Consider the following 17276-nt stretch of genomic DNA (forward strand, 5'->3'; position numbering starts at 1 on the left):
TTTCTTTCTCTGCTTGCAATTTTTTTCCCTTTTCACGCCGTGGCGCCGGTGATGAACGAGCTTTGCTTATATGACGTGGGCCAGATCCATTTTGCTGTCAGCGACATGGATTTTCATGCCTGATGCCCTTTGATGAGTTTGCATCTTTAAACATGCGCTTTTTATCTTCTGAGATTACATTTAACGGGACAAGATAACAAGTTACGGGCGCACGGGCGCAGTCGTTAGTAGGTCTGCCTCGTAGTCGACGGTTCCGTATTCGAATCCCGGTCCTGAGCTTAAATGTGAAGTTTTTCTTCCACTTTCCCCTAAAATGCATTCAAGCACTAAAATGTCCATTAAGTGTGAGTGTAAATTGTCGTTTGCTATTATTATGCGTATTAATATGGATTGTTTTGAGAATAGAATTTTACTCTCGGTTGCCATTAAGTGCACAACATAATAGCTGATGCAACAATGCTCAAAGTATTGGACAATTTTTTTTTAAATAAAGACAGAAATACATAAATTATTAAACAGAATACAAAAATATTACGAAAAATAAAATATATAATAATATATAAGATAAATATAAAATAGATTGGACAAAATAGACAAAAACATTACACATAGAAAGACAATGGGAATAATACAAAAAATGAAGATTTATTAAAACGATTTTTTTTTTTTTTAAATGTCTGATTGAGTCGTGTGTTTTACAGGTGCATGTCATGCGTGGCCAGTCCATGGGGTTGCCAGTGGAACACGCAAAACCACGCCTGCACCGATTTGGACGACAGCGCCCCGTCCCCTCGCATCATCAAAGACCGAAAGGTCGGTCTTCTCGTCGGTATCGCTCGCTCACCCAAAAAAAAAGTTTCCGACTGAGAAAGTCATTAAAAGAAAAAAAAAAAAGTAATCCCGCTATCAGCCGTCGTCATCTCGCGGGACATTTATTGGCGGCTGTGTCAATTTACAAGTCAGCAGATGTTAGCCCGATAGGCTTCCTATCTACCGCTGCAGATGAGATTCTCGGTTACAGCGCGGCGCTTTCCGCATTTGCATTGTAAACTAGGACGCTACGTGCGCCAAGGCCGAGCAATCAGAGACATGCAAAAATATTCATGCTGGGGTGATGTCATCATATGATCGACTTTATTTCCCAACATGGCAGATTTGCTGTGTTAGCTTGAGCCGCCCGTCCACTGCCAAAAGCGAGTCTCTGTGCGAAAGGCTCGACTATAATCACGTTGAAATCCGCATTGTGATGCCTCACCAGGGAGGAAAATGTCCTCAGTTTGAGAATCCCGACCCCATGCTGATCCCGGTGGGCTACAAGCAGTCAATCGGCTTCCAGGGCATCAATTTGGACCTTTACCAGGTAACGCCGAGTTCCACCCCGTCGTTACGCGGAGCGAGGTTAGTGGGGCTCATCCTTTGTGCTTTGTCGCTCAGGGTCGTGTTTTCACCATCGGCACAGAGCTCATGAATGTGGAAGAAGTCATCTCTGAGGACGGACCTTTTTATACTTTCAGTGGATTCAACGTGAGTTTTTTGTCTGGCTTCAATACGCTTCGATGAAATTTTCTTCAATATTTCTGAAATATTACGTTCTGAAAGTTACACTGCCAATTTATAATAATATAATATATATAATAATAATAATATATGTCGTATTTTATTTATTTATATATTTATGTATTTCTTGATTACTATTATTATTATGATATAATTTATTGAAGAATAAATTACGCAATAGTTGAAGATACAAAATATTTGGACTTGACTCACGTTTGCACTGAACATTTAGTGGCAGCCATGAAAGTTTAATTCACTCCCCTACAAAAACAAAAACATAAATGTAAATGGGCCAGTCTAGTTCTCAGCGGCTCATTTCCGATTTGGCTTTGTTCACACTGGCGGAACACATGAAAACGTCCCGCATGTGCTGACCCTCAAATTGCACGTTAGATTAAGCAATGAAAAACCGATTGCTAACCAGAAGGGCACACGTAGTAATTAATTAGCATATAGAGTGTATACAGCCGTCATGTAAAATCATATGAACATGAATATGTCTTTCTATGAGCAGGCTAGCAATATAATTCAAGTAAAAGTAAGACGTGCTCGATATTCTTTTTTTTCTCCTCTACGAGAGCAACGACAGACTAGCGCGCATCTGAAGGGCTTAAGTGGCGATAATCAGCGGATAGCTCATTAATCATTCATGTTTTTTTCCCCCACGTTTAGTTTTCCTACGATAAGTCGCCGGAGACAAACGTTGTTCTTTACGTGAAGGACAAGGAGCTCGGCAAGAAGATGGACAGCACATTAAACGGTATGTTCGCACAGCCGAGGCTCCTTCCCGGTTTGAGGCGCAGTATTGAGTTTTTTTTTTTAAATATGCTCCGATACCTACGCAGCGATACTAACGTGACCGTTTCTGCCGTGTGTTCTGTTCTGTTCGTCTGATTTGGTTTGGGGTTTTTTTGTTTTAGTCACCTTGTACAACTGCTCGGTGGGCCGAGAGGACTGCAGCCTGTGTAAGAACGCCGACCTCAATTACAGATGCGTGTGGTGCGCCAGGCACAAGGCGTGCGTGTACGACCGGCTGTGCGTGCCCGACCAGTACGACGCCGAGGACCCGCGCGAGGCCGAGTGTCCCGCCCCCCAGATCACGGACGTGAGTTGTTCATCACTTGTGTGGGCGATTAGTGGCAGGAAGGCGTTTCCTTTGAAGATTGGATTTTCAATTGGAGCAGTTTATAATCCAATGTTGTCCTTGTGTGACAGCACAAGTTTGTTTCTCCTTGAGGATCAAATCATACTTTGCTCGGAAAGACTTTGGAGAAGTTTTTTTTTTTAAATTCATTTAGGTTGTTTATAATATTACAAAAATTAAGTATTTTCCGGCGAAAGCTTTCATCGTCATTTTTATTGTGTTTAGGCAAATCTAATGAGGTTAAAGTTAAAGTGTTACAAGTGTAAAGTTGGAATATTAAATTAGAAAATATAATTTAAAAAAATTCCTCCCAGATTAAAATAAAATAAAAAAAACTAAATACAACTGTTTGACAAGAATTCCTATGTAATATAAAGAGAATAAATTTGAAATACAAACTAAAAGCAAAACAAAGTTGAGATTTTAATAGGAAATAGATCTTTTAAAATAAATTCAAAATCCAACAAAACTTGGATTTTGTCCAAATATTTTTGGGGAAAAAACGCTTCATTTTATTTATTTTTTTATAATTAAGATATATTTTTCCCTCCAAAAAAATCTATTTATTGTGATGAGTTGCAAATATACGTAAAGACAATCCTTGCCATTTCATAAGAAATTATGTAGGGGTGGTAATTTTCTGAAATAAAGACAACAGCCTTTACAAAAAAAAGGTGCACTTTTTTTTATGATTATTTTTTACTGATTTACTGAGGGCAAAGTTCTAATTTTGCAAGTTAAAGCCAAATGTTAGTTTGTAAGAAGATGTCCACTGCGAGGCTTGAAATAATCAATGGCAAGCGCTTATTATATGTTGTCCTTGTCTAAAAAGCAGAAGTTTGTTTTCCTTGAGGACCTCGCAAGTGCACGGGATCAATGTTTTCTCCGCTCGCTCTTTATGTCATTTAGAGAGAAAATATATGGGGTAAAAAAAATAATAAAAATGGCAATTGCGCAAGGCCTTAACAAGAAAATAATTGTATTGACTCAGCAATCAAAAGATGTTCATGTTCCAATGTCTGCTGGCTCACCCAAGGCCAAACAAACAGACAAGCTCATTTTTTTTTAACGACTGTTTACTTTTACATGCATTTTTAATACGTGAAAAAACATCTCACTGACTTATGTTTATAAAGTTTTATCTTCCACTGCAAAACATATTTGCTGTGCAAGCTCATGAGAGCTAATACAACAAAGAGGCTCAAAATGCATTGCTGCCGAAATTTACGAATCCATCTGCCCCAAAGACACAAAATTGACGTTGTTTTTTTTTTTTTAATAAGAACTTTACATTATTGCGCTCTATAAAAAACGCTACAATAACAGTTAAAGGGAAATTAAAGACACCATTTGTGCATTGTAATAAGTCAATCCACATTCTGTCCACCAGGGGGCAGCATATATCGACTTTGTTCGACCGTTGCAAATAATATATATACCTCGACTCATAGTATTGTATGCTATACTTTGTGTTCAAATATGAATTGCTTAAAATGTTGTTAAATACGACGCAAAATGTCGAAGAAGGTCAGAGTTTTCCCGAAAATAAAATCGACATTATGAGAATAAATATGAATTATGTCTAAATGTTTGTTCTTGGTGGTGCAGATCATCCCTCGCTTTGGCCCCTTGCAAGGCGGCATCGCTATCACCATTCGGGGCTCCAACCTTGGAATCCACAAGGAAGACATTCAAAACATCACCGTGGTCGGCGAGCCCTGCATCCACCAGCTGGATAAATATTCCGTGTCCACCAGGTAACCTCACCAAAAAGAAGTAGCTTTGTCATTTTACCAGTCAGGCCAATGGGGCGGAATAAAACGCCGGCTACAATCATGTGTGCTAATGCTAACTTGCGGATTCAAATGAGCAACCACAGCGCACTCTCAACAATGAGAGGCCCATCAATCATCCAAATGTGACCGTTGATGAATACCAGTCTTCGTTCCGCCTGCAAACGTGCCGATATGCTTTTACGCCGTACCCGGGGGGGAAAAAAAAAATACGGTCCGGTGATTGATGACCACGCATTTGCAATGGTTGTCTTTTTTTTCTTTTGGGAGTGCTGCACATTTGCTGTCCAGTGGCGTCCCTCAGGGTCGGGAAACAGTCAATGCATTTGAGTCACAAGGGTGTCGGGGCGTCACGCAAATGGGCCGTGAAAAGGAAACAGTGGGGCGATTGGCCCCGCAAGTGTTGACATCTGTCGAGCAAAATTCTCGGTGCCGTCATTTGCGAGCCGTGACACGGCGCTGGATTTACAGGCGGGCTGGGAACTCTTAAAAAAAATTTTGTAGACGTTGACCTGCACCTGTTGGAAATGTTGGAAACTGCTTTATAGTTGTCATTTTATTTTTGTCATAAAAATAGTGTGAAGATAAAATTGCTATTTTTTTTTTTTCTTTTCAGTGTGGTGTGCGAGATCGGCCCGGTGGCCCCCAACAAGCAATTCTGGGGCCAAGTGGACGTGAAGGTGAAAGGTGGAAAGAAAGGAACCTCCACCATTTTCTTCACTTACCGGGTAAATACCGTAAATCTCCCTCCCGTCCGCCCGTCCGCCCGCCTCTTGGAGCACCTCAAGATTTAGTGGCGCTGCACGCTTTCAGTTGATTGCAGTTATTTTTTACACCCTGTCTCAAAAAATCAAATCCATTTTTCTCACACTAAGTCCCGACTTTGTATGAATGGCAGCAGGTGGATTTATCGTACAGTGAGCCCGAATGTTGAAAAGTCATCAAGAAAGTAATGAAGTGACTTTTTGAAGGTAACCATGGCAACGCAGCCGATGGGGAATCCTCGGCTTAAGCCGCCGATCCCGACCTTGTTTCTCTGTAAGACGAACAGGCGGCGTTGCTTTTGAACTCGCCTTTCACATCTCCGGCGGCGCCCCTCCCTCGGGGGGGATCGCTCCGCCTTAAGTGTTTGCTCAGCAAATTGAGGCAGATGTACGATCTATGCGCGGGAAACACTTCTGATGAGCGTGAAATCAAGGATGGGAGCACGCCGCTCTTGTTCTCATACGCACGAACAAGTGTTTGCCTCGGGGGCCGCGAGTCCTGCGCGTGTGTGACTTAACTCGTAATGCTCATATTCGCCTTTCATCTGGCGAGTCTCGTTGACACCTAAATCTCTCGTCAACAGAACCCCATCCCCGAGGAAGTGACGCCCAGTCGTGGGCCCAAAGCCGGAGGTACCCTCATCACCATCAAGGGACGCTTTTTGGAGACGGGCAGTAAAGATGACATCCAGGTTACCGTCGGCGACGTGGCCTGCGCCGTGTAAGGATTTACAGTCAATCAATATTTTCTGTTAGAGCTCGACAAAGGTTATCCTCTGAGGGACGCAAACAGAAAAATCAAAGCAGCGGTGACTTTGACGTTCTTCAACAATCGAGATGCGCTTTGCGATTTCGTATGCGGTTGAATCCGGTGGTTGATATGAAAGGGTTAAAAAAAAAAAGAATGGCTCTCAAAGTGGGTCAGCTTTTGACCATTCAGTTGGACCACACTTTCTGAGAAGCGCCCATTTATGTAGTGTCTATGTCGTATGATTAAAATGATATCAAATGATGAAAACAGTCATTTTTATGAGGGGGAGGGGTCCAATGTTTAAGATGAATGTAAAAAATATTCTAAAAATGCAGTCAGAATTTTGCTAATATGGTGCTGAATCTCAACTTAACTTTCTTTTCTCTGGTGACCTTAACTTTGGTGTCACATGGGCATTCCAACAACACCAATCCGCCGTGACATTTTTAGGGAGAGGTAAAAATAACGAGCCGGGAAAGATTTAACAAGCTGTCGGGCCGTTTCCTCTTTGGCCCGCGCCGACCCGGCGTCACCTCTCACCTTTTTTTTTTTTTTTGTCGACAGGGAGCACTTTGGAGAAGAAATCACCTGCAGAACGGGGAAGTATCTGGCTGATAAGGTGCCCTCTGACCCGCTGGCTGTCACAGTAAAGTACGGGAAGGTTGCCGTCACACACATCCACAGTGCCTTCCAGTTCTTGGAAAACCCCAACGTGCAGGAATTCCAGCCAAAAGCCAGCTTTGTCTGGTCAGTGCTACACACAACATCAATAACAACCAGTGTGCTTATTTATTTGCGCTGACTCCTTCACTAACTCAAACTAACTTACTCACAAATGTAATGACTACTACACAGTGAGTGAGTTGGTCACATTAATCGGTAAATCCAATTGTGCCTCACTCACTCACTCTTTCACGCACTCTTTAACGCACTCTTTCACTCACCCTTTCACTCACTCACTCTTTCACCCACTCATTCTTTCACTCACTCTTCCATTCACTCTTTCTCTCAATCACTTTTTCACTCACTCATTCAATTACTCTTTCACTCAGTCACTCAGTCACTCACTCACTCAATCTTTCTCTCAATCACTCTTTCACTCACTCACTCTTTCTCTCAATCACCCTTTCACTTACTCTTTCACTCACTCACTCTTTCACTCACTCACTCACTCTTCCACTCACTCTTTCGCTCACTCTTTCACTCACTCTCTCTCTCAAATACTCTTTCACTCACTCACTCTTTCACTCACTCACTTTTCCACTCACTCTTTCACTCGCTCACTCACTCACTCACTCACTCACTCACTCACTCACTCACTCACTCACTCACTCACTCACTCACTCACCACCAAACCACCGAGTTGGCAACGAATAAACTCAAATTAGTGAATTTTCTAAGATGGTTAAAAAGGAGAAAAAAAAAGATCCAAATGAAATCCATTGCCCTTGGGTGGCACGGCTTGACATCCGAGTTCCTCTACTATCGCGCCATTATTTTCCGTAGCGTAAGTCTCCCCCATCGCTTCAACGCAATTTGTAAGCTTGTTCATGCGTGTCTGTTGTCATGTTTGTGTCGCAGCGGCGGGAGAAATATCGTGGTGACTGGCTCGGGTTTCGACATCATCCAGAGAGCCGTCATGATGGTCCAGGGAGAAGACAACTCCACATCATTTGAGGTGTGTGTGTGTGTGTGTGCGCGCCTTCCATTTCATTTTCAGCTCCCTATAATTATCCTCGCTATTGTCCCCATCTATGTGTTCTCTCGCAATCATCATTTCTTCCCTCACTTCATTTTCTCTTGTGAATGCATTTCTTTTTATATCCTTTTTTTTTTTTTTTTTTTTTTTTTTAAACCTGTTCCCGCCTGTCCATCCATCTCGAGACAGCAGTGATTCATTCAAACCTCGTCAAGCGTTTCTTCCGCCGACGTTGCGCCCCCCCCCTACCTCGGCAGATCCCGGCAGATTACTTAAGCCAGTATTACCTCATCTTACTTCCCGGTCCATAAATCCTCCAAACCTGTAGGATTGCAGATAGCGGCAAAATAAAACGCGCCCCTCCATCTTAAGATTGACTGTGGCGGGGTGAACTTAAAAGCGGCTCGGGCTGTCCTCCAGTGTTAGCGGCCGGTGCTAAGCAGCAGAAAAATGTTGATCATTTCCTTTGCAGGGCTCAATTTAATGCCGGTATTAAGGTTTGCGGGAGATTATGTGGCTGTGTCGCTCTTTATCGCTCCACGCTCGCGGCCAAGTCTTGTGTTGCCAAGGCCGGCGAGAGAAGTGGCTAAGATGCGTGTTATCTCAAAGGCCTCGGCTGGTCACCTTCTTAAGCTTCTTGTGCTTTAAGTCATTGAACTCCACCTAAATGTTTACACGCAATATTTTTGCTGCTATCAACATGCACAGTGCATTGTTGTTTAGCCTGTTATAGTGATGATAGTTTTTTTTTTATATATATATATAAAATAAATCACCAGTCTGGAAAGTTTTCCCACACTTGATAATATTAAAAAAAAAAAGTCTCCTAAGCTTATTTCCCTATGGAGGGTGAAATTTGATAGGAATGCGTCAATCATAAGTAGATCCACAAAAAAAGTTTCAAGGAGAAAATAGGAAGTGTTAAGGCTGACTTTTCTTTCATTTCATTTTGGTTTCCGTCGTCGCTTATGTTTCGAGTATGGTGGCAAAATTTGATGAGTGGCCTTAAGACATAAATGTCTCAATAACTCAGCTCTAAAAGGTCAGTCCGTGTTTTTTGGGGGGAATGCACGATAAAGGTCTCTCATTGCAAACAACAACAATAATAAATATGTTGTATATGTTAAATCCTTTTTCTTCCTACGTAATCATATAACGATGGGGGTGGGAGGGGTGAATGTTCCGGAAGGGCACATTGCATCGTCTCTGTAGCAGATGGCGACGGATGCGCCGACAGTGCCGGTGTGAAAGTTTGCCGCCCCTGCGATTGACGAGTTGAACTTGTTGCGTTGCTGCAGGAAGCACCATGTTGGGTGCCAAAGCAGTGATAAAAATATCACTCCCTCAGTCTGTTTATTGTTAAAAAAAAAAAAAAGAAACGAGGAAGTGGATGACTCAATGTGGTTCTTGCTTAAATGTAAGAATGTTCGATACCAAATTGTGAAAACTGAAAGTACTCAGTTGAGTAGTCACTGATACCGATACCAAGTACCGATTATTTGAAATAAAAACCTACATATCCCAATGTAGAACTTTCCCTTAAAATTAGATTAAATTAACGTCAATTTTTATTCTAATCTAGTTTCTGATTGTAAAACGACCACAAGAGGGCCATAAGAAAGTACCGATACCTTGAAAGAAGACTGCTATTGGCAACATCTTCCAATATCTACAATTGCAATTGTCTTTTCGGATTAAATAAATAAATAAATAAATAAATAAAGCTAGAAGTGTTATTTAATTGTACACAGGTGCTACAAAGTTTTTGTCCCCTGGGGCGTTGACACACGGATTTAGCAGTGCGCATCAAATCAAGGAATACAATGCTAATGAAGGTGAAAAAAAATTGGATACGGACAATTATTATAAGGACACTCTTGTCAAAATTGACCCTGAACATACGTACTATGCGTGCACGGAAATTAACAGCGTGTAAATGTTAAATATGAAGCTGAAAATGGGTAGGTGCGTGAAACACACACTCCAATCCTTTACGGTATAAATGGAGGCTAGCCCACCTGTTTAATGATAGCTAATATACCGCCTCATATCTTTTTAATGCCTTTTATGTCAGCCTAAGCTCCGTTATTAACACTTACGCCGTTCGGGCGGCAGGTCGCCCACGAGAAAAACGACACGGTCATCCAGTTCCGCTCGCCGCCGGTCAACGACTCCCTGGGTCACGTCGTCAGGGCGTACATCAAGCTGGACAACTGGGAGAGGGACCTGAGGAACTTCGACTACCACCCGGACCCGGTTTTCTACGAGCTGCCTAAGAGGATTTTCACCGAGGCCAGCATCATCATCGTCACCGTGAGTTATTGTTGACGTTGCGCTTGTGGTGTGACAGCGCTTGGTTTTTTTGCTGAGTCACTGTTTTGACGTGACGCTCGGATAAAAATGGAAAGCGGCAGGGGGGGAAAAAAATGACACTTTTCCCTCCCCCGTCGGGGTTACGATTGCATAATCGCCGCGGGTTTGTTCTTCGCACAATTGAGGTCCAATTAGACGTTCGATTTAATCTGTTCCTGTTTGCTAATTCAATAAAGTTGAAGGATCCATTCAAAGAGGGTGGACAAGCGATGTATAGAGCGGCCATTTTGTTGGTTTTATTTTGGTGACTTCCTGTTTTTCATTGAAATGCAAGCGAAGGGATTACCATTGAAATCAAGTCAGAAAATAACATTTTGCTCATTCAAATACAAGGATTAAAAGGCTGATGAGAGGTAAACGCAGAATTACATGGAAATGATTCTCTTGATGCATTTTTTGTACTGTTTATCTTGCCTTTCACAAACTTTTGAAGCCAGGCACCCGGTTCAACATCCCAGAGGCGATAAAAAAAAAAAGGGAAAGAAATTCATCACATTTGAGAAGGCTAACACATTATTATAATGACTTGACAAAATGTGCCCGTGGATACTTCCTTGACTAATTATCCCTGCTCCAGTTGTTTATTGATTACAGTAAGTCAGTGTTGGGGGCGTGGCTAATGGCCATAACGTCTCCTCAAAGGTCTTTCTTTACCAAATGCAAATTAGTCATTCGTTGATCACCTGCCAAAATCCACGAGTGTGGCCACACTACCGAATATGCACAAATAAATGCACACCACTAAAAAAAAAATAAACCAATACGGTGACCTATTAGTTGAAGAGTTGTTTTGAAAGCTAGCTGCAAACAAGCTAGTCACGGTCGCTACTCCGGTTGTGACACTTGACTCATTCTTAACGACGTCGCTCTTGCAGGGTCGAGGTTTCTCCAAAGCCATGACGGCCAAAGAGGCTCAGGCCTTCGTGGGCGACGTTCCCTGTCTGGTTAACACTCTTCAGGACGACAAGCTGTTCCTGGACCCGCCCTCTACCAAGCCTCGCGCTCGATCCCGGAGACACCGACGAGACACTCGGGCAGAGTTGTTGGATCTCATGGTCAGAAACATATTCATCAACTTTGTATTTTTATAAAAACTATATTTATTATTTTTTATTACATTATATATATTTATCTATTATCACATTTTATTCAACTTTTTATTTTTATAAAAATATTATAAATATATTACTTTTATTCTATAATATTTTAGAAAACAAAATGATTTGAATTGTGCCCTATAGTTTGGAAAATACTAACCTTTTGTGATAGCTACATTGAAATCTTATCAGCTGTTCCACCTAATATGAATTCAAAAAATGTGACATAGTCAAATTTTTCAGTATTTCATTGACTTGCTTCCGCGATGATGATGACGATGATGAAGGGCGCCGTCAACTCAGCTCCCAGTGAGCTATTGTTTTGTTTTTGGCAGCGTACGAAAAAAGCCACACGGTTGGACTCGTGACAGCTTAGGATGCTTCTTCCGGAAAATTCCACTGATTTATGTCAGACACAATGCAGTCATGGATTTATTCACTCAATACGGGGGCCACCAACTCACAGCGCTTTAAAACACTCAAACGCCCCACGGCTGTTCAGCAAAAAAAAAAAAAAAAAAATGCATGACAATTATGTAGATTGCCCCATCCTTTGTCGCTTTTTACCACAATCCCTCTCCCCCCCTCCGTACCAGAATAAATGTTTAAAGCGGTCTTGATAATAACATTCCACCCTCTCTTTTTATGCCGTTTATCCGCAGATCAAATTTGGCAAAGGGGAGTGGGTGGTGGGCTCGGTGCAGTACGAGACCAAGAACGATTTGTCGCTCTACATCATCATCCCCGCCGTCATCGTGCCCATGTTGCTCATCATCGCCATCTCCGTCTACTGCTACAGGTAAGTCGCACAATTTGTTTTTCTTCTATGGTAATATTTCATATTTACACAGCAACATATGTTAGTATCGCTACAATGTCAGCTGTGTGTTTATCGAATCCTTCTCCCGCCCGTTTTTCCGTTGCCGTGTAATCATGTTTTCGGCTGAAATGACACACAGGCAAAAAGGGAATAAATCATAATAATTACACCAACTGCGCTTGAAAAGACTCATTTGACAAAATCAATCGGTGGCAGAGTGAACATAGGTGAATATTTCTACGAGAGGTTTTTTCGGAAATGAGCTTTTGAACAGGAAGTGTATTCCCTCAAGTGTTTGTCTGAGTAACGCCGAACCTTGCGCAGGAGGAAGAGTCAACAGGCCGAGAGGGAGTACGAGAAGGTAAAGCACCAGCTGGAGAACCTGGAAGAGAGCGTACGAGATCGTTGCAAGAAAGAGTTCACAGGTAGGGGAAATTAAAATCGTATAAAGCCGTAAGTGAAGCTCCTCAACTCATTACATGTGTACGGCAGATCTGATGATCGAAATGGAGGACCACACCAATGAACTGAGCGAAGGTCGCATTCCCTTACTGGATTACAAGACGTACACGGACCGCGTCTTCTTCTTGCCCTCCAAAGACGGCGCCAACGACGTGATGATCACGGGCAAGCTGGACATCCCCGAGGCTCGGCGGGCCGCCATCACCCAGGCGCTCAACCAGTTCTCCAACCTCCTCAACTCCAAGACCTTCCTCATCAATGTAAGTGTGCCTTTGTTTTTTTTTTTTAATCAATACAGTGCAATTGTTGGAAAATAATGAGAAGCTCGGCTGGGTTTAGGCGACCCATCAAAACTGTATTTACCACTTTGTGATTTGCCTTCAAATGTAAAATGTATTATAAATAAAATACATAAAATCAATTATTAATATTAAACAGCAAAATCGTGGGCAAGGTGTATCTTGTCAATAAAAGCAGCAAGCCGCTCTGTGGAAAATTTTACAAGATCCGATATAAGATCAACACATTTCAAGCCTCAGCTAACATGTCTGGGCCTCGACCTGTTCAATGGGATTTTCCATTTGAAATTGAGAGTGTTGCCAACTGTCCAGTCTGAATCAGATAAAAAAAAAAAAAAAAGGTGTGATATTTCACAGAGCACGGTTTCTGGAGATTATTATTGATATTTCAGCCTTTTTAAATGATTCCATTCCCTCTCAATGCTACGTTGCTTATGTTAACATGCTAACTTTTATGTTAGCCATATTATTATTGATATTTCAGCCTTTTTAAATGATTCCATACCCTCTCGATGCTACATCGCTAATGTTAACATGCTAACTAAGTACACGTTAGCTTACTCATCCGGTTAGTTCGGTCACATAAAGTTACTTTGCTGTTATTTTATGCAAAGCGTGCTAACTGCAAGTTGCTAACTTGCCTTGTGGGGCGTATTAACTGATGTTTTTCCTCATGAAAATTGTATCAGGTGATAAAGTGGATTTGTTTTGCGCCTCTGAATATTTGTAATTAATTGTGAGGAAACAACTCGTATAAGTAATACTTGGGTCTTACTACCGAGTTAAATCTTTTATCGCCCCCTTGTTAAACCCACACATCTGTGCCTGTTCACACTCCTACATCTCAGTGTGGAATCCTTTATTGGCTCCTATTTTCAATTCGCCCTGTCTTACCCTGGCGCCCACTGTCAGATGCTGACGGGTCCAATATTAGACGGCTGAAGACACGACGGAGCAGCAGATTGGAAGGCTTCTAATAATCCAACTGTGCTGGCACACAAGCAGCCTTGGAGGTGTTAAATCTGCGAGAGCTTCCACTGCCTCTCATTTAGGTTTTTTTATTCTAAGCTTTGCTGCAGAGCACCGCCATGTTTACCGCCGTCGTTATTATTGGCTTGCCGTTGGTCGTTATTTTTTTTATTTTCTTTTTTTAAACATTTATGGAGGTACCTCCGAGTGAAAACCAGCCACTAATGAAGTGTGAAATGTTGAAGCATAACACAAAAACAAGCGACAAACAAGACAGCTAGCTAACATGTACTCTGCTTCGGTTCGTAAAGCTAATGGGAAAAAAAACAAACAAGAAACCGACCAAGTTAAAACAGGCAATAGGGCTAAACATGGCCTAACCAGTCGCAGTTAGCTAGCTTGTCGCTAGTTGGGTAAGTAAATGACGCAGTCTATATTGTTACTTACTAAACATAACAAACTGCCTAATCAAAGTTATTTGTTCACAAATACCAACTTAAATAATGCAGTCAAATTCCTGAATTCCACTTTTTCTTAATGTCGCCATTTGCAGTTTATCCGCACTCTGGAGCGCAGTAACGACTTCAACGCCAGGGCCAAAGTGTATTTCGCCTCCCTGCTGACCGTGGCTCTGCACGGCAAGCTGGAGTACTACACGGACATCATGCGCACGCTCTTGCTGGAGCTCATGGAAGAATACGTGCACAGCAAAAATCCCAAACTCATGCTGCGTCGGTAAGGAAGGAAATCTTCAAAAGCAGCTTCTGGGCTAACTTGTGTGACTTTTTATTCATGTTGTTCATAGAAGAGGTATAAAATAATTTGTTTGAATCATAAATACTCATTTGATTCATTTTCTATTCCTTATGCCTGAGGCACTTGCTCTTGTGGTAATCGCTAGAAATTTTGTAAATATTTATTTGGGTATGTTGGAAACTTTCCATATTAATTAATGGAAATTACTTGGATATTTGTGCAAATTACGGCCATAATATTGTATTTTTTGGTCATAAAGGGAGTGAAATGGGAAAAGTCTCAAAGGCACTTAATGGTGATATTGACTTGTGTAATACATTTAAGAGGACCTTTGGGTATGGGCCCTGAATGCTGAACTGAAGTTATTTCGGAGGCTTATTTCACTGAAATATATTTTGTCATCTCACTGACAATCGCATCTTGTAAAGGTCCAAAAACTCCAAAGCAGAAATATTGTTCGTCATCCCTCAGTTGTTATCGGGACGCACTGATATCACTCGAACTCTCTGCCGTGTTTTGCCACTTAGCCGCTGGCTGTTAAACGAATGTGCGTCTTAATTATCCCTCAGTAGAGAGGCTCATTATGTTGATTAGGTCATCGCGCCAACACGACCCCCCCCCTTCTTAAACACATCTAATTAGGCATGCTAACCGCTATCAATGCATTGGGACGATGGAGGCCGCCGCCGGTGGGTATCTGTCATGAGGATACGTCAAAGTGTCAGCCGAGTAAGAAGTAGTTTGATGGACAGCGACACTGACAGGCTTTACAGAAATGCCTCGTCAACATTGTGCAGGAAGGCCGTCTGGAATGTGCATCACCGCATTCCAAGCTGTCAGCGCCATAATTGACCCAGCAGCACTAAAAAATAAAAATAAAAAAAGACGCTCGTTAAGCATCCTTGACATTATTTGCTCCCATCGGAACAGATTAGAAGGGATGATTACGTTGGTTTTTATGATGTGTGGTCAAAAAATAAGAAGGCATCAATTTGATTGGGATGGCTGTAAAAAGGTCTAAATTGTGGCTTACAAATCATTTGGTTATGAATGCTTTCATAGGATTTTGTCAATTGTATTAGAATTGTTGAAATATATGACTGTAATGTGTTGTCATCTTAAATATTAAGATTATTATTGCATAGCATATTTAAAGTTTTTTTTCTTGGGAAAAAAATATTAAAAATAATTAAAGGACATCAAATAAAAAACAATTGCAATAAATTCAGGAATATTATTTGGGTTTTAGATCTGAGACGGTGGTGGAAAGGATGTTGTCCAACTGGATGTCCATCTGTCTTTACCAGTTCTTGAAGGTAACAATTTATTGCCTACTTTTCTGAATTGGTTGTCAAATTGGTTTCCGAGGTCTCGTATTATGTTTCTAACCCAAAACCACTCACAACGCGCTGAACCGCATTAACCGTTTGTGTGTCAGGACTCGGCGGGCGAACCCTTATACAAACTATTCCGAGCCATCAAACACCAAATCGAGAAAGGACCCGTCGACGCCCGATTGAAAAAAGCAAAGTACACCCTCAACGACACGGGCCTGCTGGGCGACGACGTGGAGTACTCTGTGCGGGTGAGAGCGACACGCTGCTTAAAGATTGTACAGTCATGCTTGATGGTTGCCACGGTAACTGGATGTATCTGTACACCATGGGAAGTGGGAAAAGAACGTTCTAAGGTCACCAGCTGCTTTTGTACAACATCCATTTTCTGTGTCATGTGGTCGGGGAGCGAAAAACACTCTGCCTTCAAATCCGTTTGGACTTTTCCTCTGCCTGCATTTTAGGAACGGAGAGGCTTAATGTGAACACTGTCAAAGTCGGGACACACACACACACAATAAAAAATAAAAAGCCCAGTGGGTAATAGCGATGTCGAGGACAATTATCGAATTAGCCCCCACGGTGATGGATCTCTTCCTGTGATTGAATTACAGTGTAGAAAGCAAGGCACACACACACACACACACACACACACACACACACACCCCGTGGGCTTGATTTCACAGGCATCCACTATTACTTGGGATTTCACGGACTGCTCTTCACACTGACACTCAAATGCAGAGCGAGTTGGATTGGATTGGCTGCAACACACACACACACACACACACACACACACACACACACACACACACACACACACACACACATACAGACACACACCTCCCATCGTCAACCACCCTTGCCATTCTTTTGATTGCATCAAGTGGTCAATTAGTTCCGGGACTCAAGTTGCTCTCCCTTAGCCTCGGTCATTAGCCGGGGCGGAGGTGACAGAACTCCTTTCGAGTGTGTGTTTGAAATAAATGCTCATGCCAGGATGCCTGTTTGAGAATTTCAGACGTTTGTTTGGTCTCGTTTTTAGACGCTGCAAGTGCTGGTGCCCGACGAAGGTCACGATCTAACGCCCGTCAAGGTTCTGACCTGCGACACCATTTCGCAGGTGAAGGAAAAGATCATCGAGCAGGTTTACAGGAACCTGCCCTACTCCACGCGGCCCAAGGTGGACAGCGTCACGCTGGGTAAGTCGAGGTTCAGGTTTCGGGAGTTGGAAACATACTTTTAAACGTATAGTAGTGAAGAATTTCTTTTTGAAAATGTGCTTTGAATCCTTTTCTTTTTTCCGCAACGCAACGGGTTATTCAGTCGTAGCGGCACAAAAGAAAAGCTTTCATTCGCTAAACAAAGTTCCAAAGTTGCAAACCTAGGGGAAGCCGACTTCAAAAGCTCAAATCTCCACAGACATTTTTGCCACATCAAAGACTCCCCCCCCCCACA

General features: G+C 42.2%; 1 protein-coding gene across 4 annotated transcripts in view; it reads left to right on the forward strand.

The window, feature by feature from the left end:
- Positions 1-17276, forward strand: part of plxnb2b (plexin b2b) — a 99461-nt gene that overhangs the window by 75870 nt on the left and 6315 nt on the right. For all 4 annotated transcript variants that reach the window (XM_085913574.1, XM_085913573.1, XM_085913576.1 and 1 more), the window contains 19 exons: positions 702-813; positions 1259-1360; positions 1435-1524; positions 2230-2317; positions 2478-2662; positions 4310-4458; positions 5111-5222; positions 5843-5979; positions 6574-6756; positions 7591-7687; positions 9824-10021; positions 10957-11136; positions 11841-11977; positions 12323-12423; positions 12491-12720; positions 14282-14463; positions 15734-15800; positions 15923-16069; positions 16864-17020. In XM_085913574.1, coding sequence (XP_085769700.1) covers positions 702-813; positions 1259-1360; positions 1435-1524; positions 2230-2317; positions 2478-2662; positions 4310-4458; positions 5111-5222; positions 5843-5979; positions 6574-6756; positions 7591-7687; positions 9824-10021; positions 10957-11136; positions 11841-11977; positions 12323-12423; positions 12491-12720; positions 14282-14463; positions 15734-15800; positions 15923-16069; positions 16864-17020 — 2654 coding nt within the window. The remainder of the gene's footprint in view (positions 1-701; positions 814-1258; positions 1361-1434; positions 1525-2229; positions 2318-2477; positions 2663-4309; positions 4459-5110; positions 5223-5842; positions 5980-6573; positions 6757-7590; positions 7688-9823; positions 10022-10956; positions 11137-11840; positions 11978-12322; positions 12424-12490; positions 12721-14281; positions 14464-15733; positions 15801-15922; positions 16070-16863; positions 17021-17276) is intronic.

The sequence above is a fragment of the Syngnathus leptorhynchus genome, chromosome 6 (assembly GCF_054491065.1).
Source record: "Syngnathus leptorhynchus isolate UIUO chromosome 6, UIUO_Slep, whole genome shotgun sequence".
Lineage (NCBI taxonomy): Eukaryota > Metazoa > Chordata > Actinopteri > Syngnathiformes > Syngnathidae > Syngnathus > Syngnathus leptorhynchus.